Below are 17,325 nucleotides of genomic sequence, written 5' to 3' on the forward strand. Positions count from 1 at the left end.
CAAGCACCTCGTCCGCATTTTTTTTTTGCAGTCACCTTCTAGTCTCACACTCAACCAAATAGATAGAAAAAAAAACCATTTATTCACACCTCTTCAGTGGCGGATCACGAAATTTTGATAAACAAGAATCCATTGTACACGGATGCCCAAGTCGCACTATCATTTCTATGTTAAGTGGACCGTGAAATTGGGTTCAAAACTCTAATTTGGCATTAAAATTAGAAAGGTCATATCATAGGGAACATTTGTACTACGTTTCAAAATAATTAGGACTTCAACTTCAACTACTTTGACCAAAAACCTTAATCAAAAACTTCATTCAAGCACTTAATTTAACCTGAAGCGGGACAGGCAGACTGACGAACGCACGCACGAACAGACGCACAGACCAAAACACAAATGAATAGGATATGAAAAGGGGAACACCGACTGCATAAGACGCAGCACTCATTGGGTTTTTGTCTAAAATTGAAGTGGACACACTTGTGTTCAGTCTTAATATTTAAATATGTGTTGTGTGTCATGATAATAACTAACATATATAAAAGAGGGACGAAATATACCAAAGGGACGGTCAAACTCACAAATCTAAAACAAACTGAAAGCGTCATGGCTAAAAATGAAAAAGATAAACAAACAACAGCACACATGACACAACATAGAAAACTAAAGAATAAACATATATAAATGTGAGAGTGAACACGAGGTGCGGCCAATTCAAGGCGATACAATTTATACAAAAACCATCTTATTTTTCGTATTCAAGCCTGAGTCGACCAAAGGTAAAATAAATGCTATTTGAAAAATCAAATATATATATATAAATAGGTTGAGCTTGAGCTCCAGACCCCTTTACATGTTTTGAAAAAGTCCCCCAATTCATTGCAGATTTTGAGACGGACACCGGAAGTTGATGTGATTCATGACGAAATACCCGGATGTAAGAACATGCAAAATGGCGAAAGAAGTGAATGTTAAGTGGTTAGGAAGGAAATAATTAGTTCTAAACATGTGTTTCTTATCAACCACATCTTATTTAACGGGTTAATTATCTGATGTATATAATTAAGTGTTGATCCGGATATAATGAGTACCGATAAAGTGCGTGTAGCGGTTAGAGTGCGACCCTTTAATCGCAGAGGTAGGTTATTGTAAACAAACTAGACACACGATGTGTATTCTATTTACAAAGAGGTATTTTCTTCTCATTATGGGTTGGCACTGCAAATTGATTGGTGCACATATATGTACAGTTGATATACTATAGAAAAATAAGCTTAAATGGCTAAAACACTCGTTTAAATACGAGATGTAGCTAGGTGACCACGTTTTTCGGCAATACACATCACCAAATACACCTTCCCAGACTTGATTGACATTTGACACAGACACTGGTCAATGTTACAACTTGTTATGTTTAATATCCTGTAGTGTAGGAAAGAATATATACCTTTATACAAATATAAAACAGTTAGTAAATTAATTATTAAATAAAACATTGTTTGTGAAATTGTTATTATTTGGGGGAGGGGGTCAAAAACATTTGTCATTGCAATAGTTACTACATTTATATGATGATATTTAAAGAGATAATAATGTAACTTTAATATAACTTTTTTTAAGTTGATTATTAAATTGTAAGCAAAAGCACAAATCCATTCTCAATTAATTAATTTAAATTTAACATTAATTTGATATAATTATAATCAATGATAATATTTTAGTAGATTTTTAAAAATTATTTAAGAAATTCATGTTTTATTGCTTAAGCAGATTAAGTCAATATTATTAGCTTCAAAGTGTATCTAAACACCATTACATATTTATTTATCAAAAATGATTTAAATTATATTTTAAACTTATTACTTGGGCCACAACCTATTTTAACCTTGTGAGAAAAAAAAATGTTATTTTCCAAAATTTAATTAAAAAAAACCCACCCTGTATCTTCATCTTTTGACCTTAATAAAAACTATTTTGCAAATCAATATGCACTGTTCTCTCAATTTCTGCTAGAAATTGAAAGGGTAGGGCACTTGTCTGTTCTGCAGGTAGAAATTCAAAATTTTAGTGATCAAGTTTTAATCCAATTACAAATGTATGATGCTTTATATGGGCAATAACTCTTAAATACAAATGTATGATGCTTTATATGGGCAATAACTCTTAAATACAGATAATACATGATATACATTGTAGATTGTCAGTTATTTACCCATTAATTAACACTTTCAAGTGACTTAATCATGTTAATACACTTGTATATTGTAATTAATTCTACTGATAAGATTATCTTAGGGACAAATGTCAACACTGTGTAATGCAAATTTACTCATAAAAAAAGTTAATAGCAAACAGTTCAAAGACAAGTTCCAGTTGAGTTAAGGTTTTAAGGAAAGAATGAAGTGCCCTTCTTAATTTTGTTAACAAAACACTAAACATGTTAAATACAATAAAGTTCTATACATGTATGAGGGTTCCATATATTTATAAAAATTAAACAATTGCTGTTTCTTATTTCAATTGCTAACAGTCAGGATAGTCTTCATGATATATTTTTGATTAAGAAATCTGAAAATCAGTCTTTTCAAAACTTTTTTAAAATTCATATATAGGAACATTTTATTGACCTGGGATGTTGGATTAGTTGTAAATGTTGAACACTTCTTAAGCTTGTATTCAAGACGAACTTACAATTTGGAATTTACAATTTTATTTTCAAAATTATATTTCTTAATTGTAATATGGATATTTTACATGTTCTATAAGTACATGTACATGATGTATGATGTACAAAATGTATGATACTTCTTCTGGAATTAATTTCCACAAACTCTTAAAGGTTGTACATGTATGTGTGTGAAAGGCTATCAAGTTGAATTTATCTATAAATATTGTAGGATGGACAATCTGGTTTCTAATTTTGAGGCTGTTAATTGAATTTGAATAATTTTTTCCATGAATTTGAAGCATGGAGAATACTTCACTATTTTGAGAAATTGTTTTTTTACAAATATTTTTACGCTAGATTGTATATGTTCATGTACATGTTGTAAGCAATCAAATTATCATATGTGTCAATAGTACTCAATGTTGAAAGTGGAAATGAAAGTCGTCATGCTTTAGCTTTGTTTTAATAACAGATATATATCAGGGGTTTCTCAAAGACATGTCCATGAGTCCTGAATGCTTGAAAATTTGTCCTGTTCTGTCAACTCATCACCTCCAAAACTGGAGAGTTCAAAGATGTGTCAATGTTGTCAAGGTAGCCCCGATATTTTGATTTAACTGTTTACAATGTAAGTCTCAAAAACTTAAACTTTATGTAAACTTGATTTGATTTACTTACTCTACTTTAGGATAGAGATTAACAAATAAATTATATAGCAATAACATTTGACTAAAAATGACAATTACATTGACTTTCCTGCAAGAAACCTTACTGAGAACATTGCATTTATTGTACTGTACATGTACAATGTGCATGTATGCATGTACAATGTACATATATGTAAAACTGAATTAAAATATGTATATATGTAAATGTTTACCAGTCAGGATGCATTTGTTTGGCTAAAAAATATCTTTCTCGTCTTCCCTTCTACCCTTATTTGTCATGCCTACTCTTAACACATTTAATGAAGCACTTAGACAAGAACATTCCCTTATACATAGATATAGGAAGATGTGGTGTATGTTATAAATTCCATGTAAATTATCAAAACAACATTTTACCTACATACAATGTACCAGTGGTTCTTTTCATATAAACCATTTGGAAATCATGAACATTTCAGTTTAACTAAATGTTTGCATCTATTTTACATTGTAAATACCAGTAGAGAAGGTTCCCATTATGCATATTGACATTATGTATGTTGCTGCATTATTCGATATTGAGCTGCCATGACACTTGATTGAGCTTATTCTGATCCTCATGCAGCATGACGTGACATGTCTATTTGACGTGTCTCTGGAGAATTTTGATTAATGATACATGTTGCAGTTGTACGTTTGAAAGTGTTAAAGATGGAAGAAATCAATAGTTAAGGCTGTACTGTTTTAATGTAGCTCAACACACCCGCTTTGTACAGGCTTAAAGAGATCATGTGAAATAGATAAAGGCAGATGTGGTGTGAGTTGCAATGAGACAACTCTCCATCCAAATAACAATTTAAAAAAGTAAACCATTATAGGTTAAAGTACGGCCTTCAACACAGAGCCTTGGCTCACACCGAACAACAAGCTATAAATGTTTATTTATACATGTATGTAACATACATTTGTTGTACATGTACATGTTTCAGCTGCAGATCCAGCCATTTTGAAAAGGGGGTTTCCAACCCAGGATAAAAGGGGGCAGTCTGCACCAAAAACTTTTTCAAATACTAGTCCAAAGACCAATATTCTGACATTTTTCTTTTTGGGCCAAACAAAGTTTTGCAAAAACTTACTAGCCCGAATGAAATTTTACTAGTCTGAGGCATCGGACTAGTGGCTAACCGTGCAGACTGAGGGGGTGTTCCAACTATATGTCCCGGGCCCATTCAAATGCGTTTATCGTCCATAAAAAAGGCGGTGTTTTGTAATGGAAAGAAAAATAACTACATTTTTATAGATTATTCTCTTAAAAGAAATGTTGATAGACAAAGAAATAAACACACATGATGGTCATCTATTTCATATTTTATTCATCCCTATACATAATGAATATCTAGAGTGAACAATCTTAGTACCGTTGTACTTACTGTCTCTGACAAACAGCTGATTTTGGATCAATGACTTTCTTTCATATATCATGTATATGCATTTCTCATGTCTTTAAAACTTCACCTTTTCCCCAATAGGCACTCAATTTTAACAAGTGACATGATTTTTGGAAATCAGTCTTTCTCTATTTTTTCATTTATTAAAATGTTCCTACATGTTATTCAGTGTTTATTCAGCTTATGCCACAGAGATGAGTAAAAAAATGGTTAATGTGCTGTAAAAATCACTTAAATGTTGGATACATTACAAATATATGTAAGAAATAAATCTCATATTAGTAACATGTCTAAAATAAAAATCTTAATGTCCATGTACATTACAGTAACATGGATCACAAGACTTCTGAAAAGAAACTTCATGTAGATTTCATACTATGCAAATGGTACACAGAGATGTTTTGACAGTAAAAAAACAGATTAAGACAATAAATATTATGATTCTTTATTTTGGTTTGAAAGAAGGTTATTGACATTGGTAGACAGATGATTTTATATTCCCAAAAGTTTCTGTGATTAGAATTGCTAAATACTTTTATACCAGATATCTATACTGTCTGGAAAAAAACTGTTGAGGAAAATAATCAGTTTTTATTTGATGAAGTGCATATAAAACTTCTTTAACCATAGAGGGGTCTCAGTAGCTAAGTGGGCAAAATAGTCCAACTGCTTTATCATGCAAGGGCAGACCCAGCCATTTTAAAAAGTGGAGGTTCCTAACCCAGGATAAAGGATAAATGCATTGATCGTCCCCAAAAAAGGGGGTCCAACCCCCAGAACCCCTCCCCCTGGATCACTTAGCCAGTTATATACACTGAGGTTGTGAGTTTGAGTCCAGCACATAGCAGGTGAGCTCAAATTCAATCTTGGTTGACAAGGATTTTCTAGTCTTGCAGATCAACGAAATTAAAATCTGTTCTCAATTTTAAGTAAAAGCACATTGTACATTTGAGTTTTAAAATGCTCAAATATTGCCAGACTTTTAGATTGTTCTTGTGATGTACATTGTACAATGTAAATTATTCAATCCTTGCCAGACAAGTTCAAATACGTAATATGTTTTTTTTACATGACCAGTATTCTTTTCACAAATGTTCAAAAAGCATTCTGGTAAACCTGGATAATTTGTTTTCAGAAATAGCTTCACATCCATAACACCATATAAGATCTTCATTTTAGATAGTATCAATGCAGTCAAGCAATATATATATATATATTAACATTGCCATCACATTACCATGATGCTATATAGACCATGGGGAGTTTGAATCCAGCTTAAAGCAGATGAACTTGAGTCCAATCTTTGTTGACAAGTATTTTCTAGTCTTAGAGATCGAAGAAATTAAAACCAGTGTTTTCAATTTTAAGTTAGAACACATTAATTGGACATGTGAGCTTTAAATTGTTCAAATATTGCCAGACTTATATGTAAATTATTCAATCCTTGCCAGACAAGTTCAAATACATAATATATATAATTTACATGACCAGTATTCTTTCCACAAATATTCAAAAAGCATTGTGGTAACATGTACATGTACATAACCTAGGAATTTGAAAAATCATCTTGTCTTCCAGAAATAGCATCACATCCATAACACCATATACAATGTAAGATCTTCATTTTAGATAGCATCACAGTGAAGCAATATATATATATTAGCATTGCCATCACATTACCATGATGCTAAATAGACCCTAGGGAGAACACTGCATGTATATATTATCGAGTTAAACTTTCTCAATTCTGCTTCTTTCTGAGATCTACAAAACAAAGTGTCAGATTTTACAAATACATTTTTGCCTAGAAGTTACGTAGATATTGATCAGATAGTTAATGTTTTTGTTAAAAAAGATTAGAAAAGATAATAATTCATGGCCATCATGGTATTGTCTCAGTATGCATTCATTGATTATATTATGATACAAAGGTTGATCAACAAGTTCGTATCAATTCACATTTTTAAAAAGTACAAGAAAACTGAAGAGCCAGTATCCTTAACATCAGGGCGACTTGTTTTCGCTCTTGAGGGTCTGGCAAAGCGAAGTGATGAATGGGAAAGTGATTTCTTCGCCCTAGTCGCTTGGTAGGGTGAGCCCTGATTCTTAGGAAAAATTGAATTTTAAAAAAAGTAGTTGGTCACACGTATTATAAAAATCTTATTTACTGGTTACATTTGCAAGCTTACATGTAAGTCCTAAAATCAGTCCAGAAAGAAATTTGATTAATATGGTTTATGAGCTTACTTTTTTATAAAAAAAAATTTACTATCTGAATCACATTTTTACTGAACATGCTGAAGTTGGGCTATCTCTACTATTTGGAGTCTTTTGGATCTGAAAATTCTTCACAAGGCAACAAAATTCTACTGAAATTTTTGTAAACTTGAGCTTTTGGGCTTGTGGATTCAAAAGATTATTATGAAGACTGAACATGTTTTATGTGAGGGAGTGTGAATTTGTGTAACAATATTTCACAGTCCTTCACATAATGTATTGTGTAGGTTTATGTGTAATGTCATATCAGGTAAATGTCCTATGTTAATAAATTAGATTGAAAGGTGGATATCTAAAAGTTCAGGTGTAGGACATCTCATTAGAAATGATTTGAAATGTCATATTAATATACAATCATTGAAGACCTACCTTCTGCTGTAGTCTGTTCTATGGTCGGGTTGTTGTCTCTTTGACACATTTCCCATTTGCATTCTCAATTTTATTATTGCTATTTTGTGCATTTTTCCTTTGATCTTTTTTTGTGATAATTTTTCATATCATGCTATTGCTTGAGATGGAAAATTATCACTAGAATCTAAGGCAGCAACCATTTGATTTTCTGGGGGGGGCTATGGTTTTTTTTTCTGTGCAAACTTTTTTTTTCGCCTGCGGCGAAAAACAATCTATTTTTTTCGCGACAAGTCGAAAACAATTTTTTTCTTTCAATTTTAGCATTACATATAGTGGTAGCTGAGGGTGAAACAAACAATTTTTTTTTCTCAGAATCAAAAACAAATTATTTTTTTCTCCAAAAACTGGAAACAAACTTTTTTTTCCAAAAAAAACCATAGCCCCCCCCAGAAAATCAAATGGTTGCTGCCTAAGGAGGCACTTGGCGTTGCTAATGAAATTGACAACGTCGTCATAGGTAAAATAGCGATAAACAGATTACCATTGGTCATCTCAACTCGATTGCTTTTCTCGCTATTGCCGTTCCGTTTCAATAAAAATACAAGTTTAAAAAACCTAATTCATGTTCAATGTGGTGGTGTGGCGATAATGGAGAACATGAGGTTTCATCCCCATGCAATTCTTAGAAAAAATAAACACTAAATCCTGGATGTTTTAAAAATAAAGAATTCTTTCCCAGATCATTTGTCATGAATTAATACCTTTTTATGCCCCAGCTCCTTAACTGTCAGTGTCTATCTATCTGACTATCGTAACCCTTACAGCTGTCTTTCTATCCTTCCTTCCTTCCATCTTTTGGTCTGTCCAATAAGTATTTCACACATATAATCAAATTTAAGCTGCAGGGACACTTGTGTCTGGCTCAGACACATTCTCCTTTCATTGGAGTTAAAGATATTGTACTACAAGGGTTATTCACCCATTCAATATGACCAATATACATTCTAAAAGCTTTTGATATCTTGAAAATTGTTTGAACATGTTTGTCTCTGATGACATCACTAATTTGAAGCATTATTTGCACTGACTGCAATATGATTCCATATTGCACATTTATTTGGTTAAGTTCAGTATCAACTGTATATTGGTACTGTACAATAAAAGCCATTTCAATGCTAAAAGTAGAATATACATGTATCAGTAACTTGAATAAGAATATGATACAAGTCATTTCAATGATGAAAGTAATATACAAACATGTATTATATCAGAAACATGATTAAAAATATGATCTATTATTATGCAGTGGTACAAGTAATATACACCTATTGACTGGGTGTGAGGGTAATAGCAAGTTTGTTGTCCCTGAGGTACCAACTATTGCTCGAGGCAAAGCCGAGAGCAATAGTTGGTATGCGAAGGGACAACAAACTTGCTATTACCCGAACACCCAGTCATTAGGTGTTTTATTATACTGAACAACACAGCCATTAAGTATTTTATATATATGGCAGATTTTACAATAAGAAGGAATTATTGTTTTTTGTATCCATCAAAAAAGCAATTGCTGAAACTGTGAAACAGACTCTGTAATGGAGTAATGCATTATGTTATTGAATAAAATGTGTCTTTCTGAGTAAATAAAAATAAAAATTACTCTGTGTTTGTGTTTTATGTTAGAATTAGAGGGTTTTCAATTTCAAAATATTGGACATGGAATAGACATCATGACCTACTTTACTGACATCCAGCTTATTTGGAGTGGAATTTTGAAGTATTATTTATAAGTGGAGCCTAATAACATGGACTTATATTTTAATAAAAAGTCTTCTTTTGTGTTTTAATCATAACTTTAAGGCAGATTTTTATTGGTAAAGGCTAAAAAAGGTAATTTAATAATATTGTTGCTAAAGTCACGTCTTTTCCGTCCATTGTGGTATGTCACGATCGCAATTTTCTTGTTAGTTCTCAGACAGCCCATTGTAGTTATTTTTATCCCGGGTTTTATAAATAATTGAAAATAGCAATCATATTAAATTTGGATGACGTAAGGGGGTCAAAGGACTTGAGGAATCAATATCATTGGCTGTTTTATTTTTTGCGAACGTTACTGTTCGTGGTTTCCGTCCAAATCAGTGTCACGTGAGCAACATATATTTATATCTGTAACTCTCCTGTATAGGAGTTACGATATCGCCCTTTGCAGAAATAGATTCGGAGTCAGTTCCTTCACATGATGGGGAAGCAAAGAAGGTAAGTTGTATGTAATATCGTTACAAGAGGACCTTAAATGTATTCCGTCCATCAAAAAGACGTTCGCAACAAAACATAATGTCATGATAGTAGATGTTGCTAATGTTACTATTACGAATTGGTTTCTTGTGTATTCATTTGATATAAAGTACACCTGCAAATGACATTCTGTATATTTAGAAATTCTAAACCAGACTGTACAATTTTATTACTCCAGGCATATTTTAAACATCACTGTGTGCATACATTTTAACTTTTAAAGATGTTGTTGCTCATGTGACATGTCCAAATGTCGCTAACGTTACTAATTTTTTGGTTTCTTGTGTATTCATTTGATATAAAGTACACCTGCAAATGACATTCTGTATATTTAGAAATTCTAAACCAGACTGTACAATTTTATTACTCCAGGCATATATTAAACATCACTGTGTGCATACATTTTAACTTTTAAAGATGTTGTTGCTCATGTGACATGTCCAAACGTCGTTAACGTTACTCATTTTTGTCTCCGTCACATTAGCAACATGAAAGTAGGAGACAGAACACAATACTGTAAAATCTGCCATATACCAAATAAATAATTTTCTAAAAGTGTGTATATATATATCATCTGAAAGAAAACAAAAATGTCACATAACTTTATATGCACATGATGAACTATACTTTTTTTTATAATTCGTTTTGTATTAATAAATATTTCATTAATTTCAATCAAGAAAAAAATACTTATGTTAAACTTTCTGTGCTTAAACAAAAATTCTAGCTAAAATACACCAAACGCAAATTCACTTTTTATAAACGGAGAGCGAACCCATATTAAGAATAAGGTACTATATTTTAGATCTTTAAAAAATTCCCAGTGAAGATTTTTTTTTTCTTTTTTATAATTGCTTCTTATAAGTGAAATTACAATCAACACAAACAGATTCCACCGTTTACAATATTAGCGGGAGTTTGACGTTGCAAAGCATACGTAACCAAGCAGAGTAGTCAATGACATCATTATCGTCCAATGAAAAATAAGCATGGAAAAGTACGGGAAAGATGATTATGAAACTATTAACCGGGACAATAGTCTTTGAAACTATTAACTGGCAAATTGTCTTTAGAATGAAATAGCACAACTATTTCATTTATTTTATATAGGAAAAAAACTCTTGAAGTATAATAATATTTTATATCAGCAACATGATTAAAAATATGATCTATTAATGCAGTGGTACAAGTAATATTTTATATCAGCAACATGATTAAAAATATGATCTATTAATGCAGTTGTACATCCTATCAATAAAGTTCATTTATAGAACATTTTTAATCTACTTGTTATATCATGTTATAATGGTATTGAGATGCGAAATATGGATTTATTGTCGAGAGATTTTACATTACATGACATTAAGATAATTTGGTTGAATGGTCAGATATGGCATGTGAGTTTTTTTGGAGAACAAAATTTATCAGGCCTCTCGGTGGAATATATATATTTATTCCATATTCGGTGAATAGAAATGTTCGTCAAATTGTTTTGATACAATTACGCATACTAAACATTTGATTGATTGGGTTCTCTGACACAAACTGATTTCAATGTCATTTGTCTGTGTAGTATCTTGATGGACAGCGTGTCTCTCTAACAGCACAAGTCTTCTAATGGTTTTGTATGACCGCTAACGTTGGTCATCATATCTTGGTATTTGCATGGCTGCACGAGTCTTCTAATTGTTTTGTATTATCATTGGTCATAATGATTGTGTGGACATCATATCTTTGTATGAGAATGACTGCATGAGCCTTCTGATGGTTTTGTATGACCATTGGTGATTGATTGTATTGTATGGAATCATTTCTTTGTATCAATAGGTTGCAACTATTTGTAAATTGAATTGGAGCCTTTCAATAGTTTTGTATGACCATCGATTGCATAGATATCATTAACAACTGGCATCTTGCTTTAAAAGGGAAATATAGCATTATGATTGCCTTTGGTTTTAAGTTTGTAAATGCATGCCTCTTAAGTAAATAGATCAATACTAGTTACATATAAAGTGTATTAGTGTATCAGAAGTGACACTTATTTAATGAATTGTAAGTCTATATAAAAATTATGCACTTTTGTATTTATAAAAAAAGAAGATGTGGTATGATTGCCAATGAGACAACCCTTCACAAGAGACCAAATAACACAGAAATTAACAACTATAGGCTACCTCAGTTGTTTTTCATTCAGAAAATATGTGATTGTGTTTTAAATAAGGTTTTATCTATATCTTCCAAGGTCATTGTGCACAACTTTGTTTACAATGCATATGTATAGTATGTAACCTTGAATAAGAGGGAACATCAGATGGTAAAGTCTGTAAAAAGTAAATAACAAAATATCAAATTTTAATCGAAAAGTCCCTCATCAAATGGCAAAATCAACTCTAACTCATTAAATGAATGTTTAACAACTGACATATTTCTGACTTGGTACATGCATTTTCTGGTATTTAAATTTTTTAAGTGGTTTATATCCCTGCTACATACATGTACCATACATAAAATGATTTAGGCTGCAGCCTGAAATGAGACATTTATCTATAGTTCTCAAATACATTTGTTCTATTGACAGTCAAAAGTCAGTGGCGGATCCAGAAATTTTCATAAAGGGGGGCCCACTGACTGCCTAAGAGGGGGCGATCTCGTCATGCTTCATTGATTCCCTATATAACCAACCAAATTTTTCCTACAAAAGGGGGGGGGAGGCCCCCTGAAAAACAATCTAAATCGGCCTCTGAAAGTCAAAAGCATGGATGTCTAAAAAATATGATTTAAAGATAGAAAACTATAACAAAATAGTCTTCAAAATTAATCAGGTTAAACAATGTTAAACAAAAATTGGTCCTCAAATCTTCAGAATTATAGGGGGAAAAGTTTCACTAGGGGGCCTTAGAAATTTTTGTTATCTTAAACACAGCTAGCATTGTCACAATCTTAAACAAACTGCATTGACAGTTTTTATCTATTTTAAGGAAGCAAATGATCAAATAACATTTGACCTTACTTAACCTTTTAAGTCCATTCACCTAGCTAGCTATCTATGTTAATTAAGCTACTGGTTAAGTATTTTTGTTTAAACAAGAAAATAAAAGTAAAAGACCAGACCAATTTGTCTTAAAGGTCATTTTAGCGGATTTTCTATAAATCTTTAGAAAAAAATTATATTGAAGTCAAATTTCATATTTAAAAGGTGATTTTTATGAAAAAAATGGATGTCCAGCCTCTGAAGGGGAACATTTTGATTTCTTGTCTGTTCATTTACTTTGTCTGTCTGGGATTATAAAAAAAACAACATTATTTACCATTAATTTGTGGAACTATACTGGTAAATTATTATTTTTTTCACACTTTGACCAGAGCTACTGTCAATTTGGTGTGAACTTTAAAAATAATACCCAAAATTATCGCATTGCGGGTAAAATATCACGTTGTGATTGTCTTAACGCCGTCACGTGGTGACTCCCTATGAGACCGTAGGGGGTTAGTTAATTTCATAGGGGGTTCATGACGCTTTAATGGTGACGTCATCTATTAATGTTTTTCTGTTTCATCGTTTATTTTCAACAAAACGCAGCAGAAAAAGTCCAGCGAGTGATAAATTCGTTATACAGTTAACTACTAACCCCCTACGGATCCATAGAGGGTGAATAAAATACATAGGGGATTCGGCTTCCGGCCTCACCCCCTATGGATTTTACTAACCCTCTATGGATCCGTAGGGGGTCAGTAGCGAACCATATAACTTATATTATGGTTTTAGCCTCAATTCAACTGATCACAGAAAAAGTAATTGTAATAATTAGAACTAAATCAGCAAATTCTCAAGTCGAATATTGAGGTCAAGGTAGTTTGCAATGAAGTTTTGGTCACATCAACTTAAAACTTAATGATGTGAACACTTTAAATTATTTGTCAAAGAACAGATGAAAATCAACATAATACAAAATCAGATAATGATATATCAGTTTCAGTCAGTTAACAATGGACCAGTATTATAGCTTAACTATTTAAAGTAACAACTAACAGGGAAACAGTATTATATATTCCTCCATTGGCTACTGTGCTTACATTTTTATGCCCCACCTACGATAGTAGAGGGGCATTATGTTTTCTGGTCTGTGTGTCCGTCCGTTCGTTCGTCCCACTTCAGGTTAAAGTTTTTGGTCAAGGTAGTTTTTGATGAAGCTGAAGTCTAATCAACTTGAAACTTAGTACACATGTTCCCTTTTGGTTGAATTAAGGCCAAATTAGATTTTTTACCCAATTTCACGGTCCATTAAACATGGAAAATGATAATGCGAGTGGGGCATCCATGTACTTTGGACACATTCTTGTTTCTCACCTAAGGTTACAATGCTTACATTTTTTCTGAATTTGCTGCTTTTAACAATAATAACCAGGACCATTATCCTGTTGGACAACATTTTGCCTTTAATAATCTGCAAAATATGTGTTCTTTCTATGTGACGTCATCAGGCATGGTCGCTTTTTTTTTTCGTGATGCCACATTCGGAAATTCAGAGAAAAGCAAGAAAATTCGAAGCCTGGAATTGAATTTTTATCAATGATGAACTCAGAGATCAAACAAACCACACGTTGATTAAATAAAAATAATCAACAGGTCAGGAAAAGGATAAATCATGTACAAATTAGAGAAACATGCATTACAGATCTAGATAGAGGGATGATTTTAAATTCCTATAAACACACATAAAAGAATAGCAAAAAAAAGTTTAGAAATCTTATACATATACATGTAGTATTGATAATTTAGAAGTACTAATTTAAAATGATGAAGATGAAAGAAATTTTGATCATTGAGTCGATATAAATCAGGATACTGGGAAATAAGATTTTGATATCTTCTGAAATAATTCCGTACTTCAAAGAAAGACTAATTTACAAAGATTCTTACTAATTGTATTAAAATTGTGCTACGATGAGATCTGGTTGTTGTCTTAAAGGGAATTATGTTTACTGCTACAGAGATCAAAGATTGAAATAGTTTGCTTCAGGCTCCAGAACCTTTAGTAATCGCAGAGACATGTACAATGAATTTTTGTATACCATGACTCTTTTTTTGTTTACAGAGATCAAAGATTGAAATATTAAGCTGCAGGCTCTATAAACTTGAGTACTTAAAGCGACACAAATATATATATGAATTCCCAGTCATTGATATTTTTTGTTATACACATTTTCAAATGTGTTATGATGCTGCATTATTTGTAGATCAAATATTTGAAAAGATTTTAACTTAGCGATTGTTAGAATTTTAGCAGTTTCTGGATTGAAGAATTTAATTAGTTATACATATATTTGTTTTACAAAGGCTCAAATTATATTGATGTTAGGAGAAAGTAGAAAATAAATACAGTGATAACTTCTTTGTATAAAGATTCATATTTCACAGGATAAAAGACCTTGATGGCTCCCTATCTGATATTAAAACTCCTTATTCTCAGAGGGCCCGACCAACTGTCACTATTTGCGGGGGATTTCCCCCATGGAGGCTCCCAAATTGAAATTTTGAAAGAGCAATTTTGTCAACAATTTTAAACAAAACAATTAATTTTACAATGACATTAGGCTAATAGAAGTATGAAGAAGCCAAAAAACTACATTTAAACGTATTTGAAGGCCCCCTTAAGCTTGAAGGTTTATTAGGACTATTATTGGCAGCCATCTTACAAGCAAAACCCCCATGGGCATTTTGAAAAGTTGGCAGGTACCTCAGGTGTATCAAGCTTATGTCTATCGTCCTCATGTTCACGGTTCAATGACCTCTTGTAAGGTGAAAGATGAACAAAATAAAAGGAAGGAAATGTGGTAAGATTGCCAATGAGATAACTCTCTACCAGAGTTTAAATGAGGTGGATGTAAAGCAACTATAGGCATCTCAGCTTTCAACAATGAGAAAAATCCATATCTAATGTCTTTAAAAGGCCCAGACAATAAAAAAGGAAAAACGAGAAAACTTATAAGGCCTGATTTATAACAAAACTTTTTACAAAAAGCAAATTTGACAAACATGAACCATTGACAATGACGGAACTACAGGCTCCTGACTTGAGACAGGCATTACAAATTGTGACTTGGATAGAGAGTTGTCTCATTGGCACTCATACCACATCTTCTTATATCTACATAAAGAATGTGGAAAGTCAAACTATGTTTTTGAGCGCTCAACCCTCCCTTAACCTGGAATGGTGGTGTAACAGCACTACATGAGAACAAACTGTAAAATTCAGAAGCAAAAGATCTGTAATTGGCTCAAAAACAACTAACATTAAACAATAGGAACAAAACCTACGGTAAGCCATTGATCTTAGAAAGATTTTTAAAAATAAAGAATTCAATCATAATCAGTAAAAAAGGTTAGACAATTCAACGCATGCATTCTTGTTTATTGTTTGTTATTTTAAAAATAATGTTTTTATTAATGTGTTTTCTCCTATTTTACAGAGATACAACTGTCTACAAAATGTGTAATAGATATGGAACCAACACAGACTGTTCTCTACAGGTAAGATTATATCAAACCCTGGCATTCTGTAGTGGCATTAAGCACAAGCTTGGGTAGCTACATTCTACACCAGTGAAAATGTTGTATTATAATGAGTAAAGTTGTTGCTCAGAAAATGTTTTTTTTTTTTTAAAACAAATGTACTGGGAATCATTATACCATTTTTTGTGGATTTCCTAGTTAAAGGAAAACAACAAATAAAAGATGGTTATAAAATCACCAAAAGAAAATATCCAAAAGATTGCCTCCTGTCTCAAACCTTGAAAATTTGTATCCATGAAATGATGAAAATAAATGCAACCACAACATTCTTTAAATTTATGTTAAAGCAATATCCCTCTCCCCCTTCCCCATCCATCTACATCTTGCAGACCATATGTCTGTGTCATTTTGGTCTTTTGTGAATAGTTGTCTCATTGGTAATCATACCACATCTTCTTTTTTATATATATAAATTTGCCTTTCATCCATGTTGAGTAGCTATTAGAGGATATTTAATTTCGGTACTTTTGATTATGGTGGGCGACTGTCTCATCAGTGATTGAACATATATATATATGTATATGTCTTTTTATTTGTCTAATTATAGACACAATGTTATGAGATCATTTGTGAATTGAAACTTTAATCATCTTCACAATAATTCGGTAACAGCATGAGAATTGTTTGTAGTACCGATACATCTAATTCTAATAGGCACATGTAAGATCTCTTTTGTCTACTTCTAAGATTAAGAATATTGCAATAATTCTTTTTATGGAAGTAGTGAGTGATATTGATAAGAGAAGCATGTTGATGGTTTTATCAATTTTTTCAAGCGTAAATGATTTTATATGAAAACTAGTAAAATTTTGAAGCACAAATAAGAAAATGGGATGGTAATGACATTTTATGTCATGCTTTTGTATAGGCTGGGTCATTTAAGTTTTCAACAGAGCGAAATAATTGAACAAACTGATTTTTTTTTATGAAATGTTCTATATATATAATGTTTATCATGAATATGTTATCCATTTAAAAAAAAAAATAACTTCAAAGTAAGAGATCATTAATAGGTCACTGTGATCTATTTATTACATTTGACTGACTTTGAGCATCATTTACAGA

General features: G+C 31.9%; 1 protein-coding gene across 1 annotated transcript in view; it reads left to right on the top strand.

The window, feature by feature from the left end:
- The first annotated feature begins 912 nt into the window (after positions 1-912).
- The window catches only part of LOC139499599 (kinesin-like protein KIF13A), a 162,224-nt gene continuing 145,811 nt past the window's right edge, over positions 913-17,325 (top strand). The window contains exons 1-2 of the mRNA XM_071288351.1: positions 913-1,141; positions 16,158-16,218. Coding sequence (XP_071144452.1) covers positions 1,087-1,141; positions 16,158-16,218 — 116 coding nt within the window. The 5' untranslated portion in view covers positions 913-1,086. The remainder of the gene's footprint in view (positions 1,142-16,157; positions 16,219-17,325) is intronic.

Source organism: Mytilus edulis, chromosome 12, assembly GCF_963676685.1.
Source record: "Mytilus edulis chromosome 12, xbMytEdul2.2, whole genome shotgun sequence".
Lineage (NCBI taxonomy): Eukaryota > Metazoa > Mollusca > Bivalvia > Mytilida > Mytilidae > Mytilus > Mytilus edulis.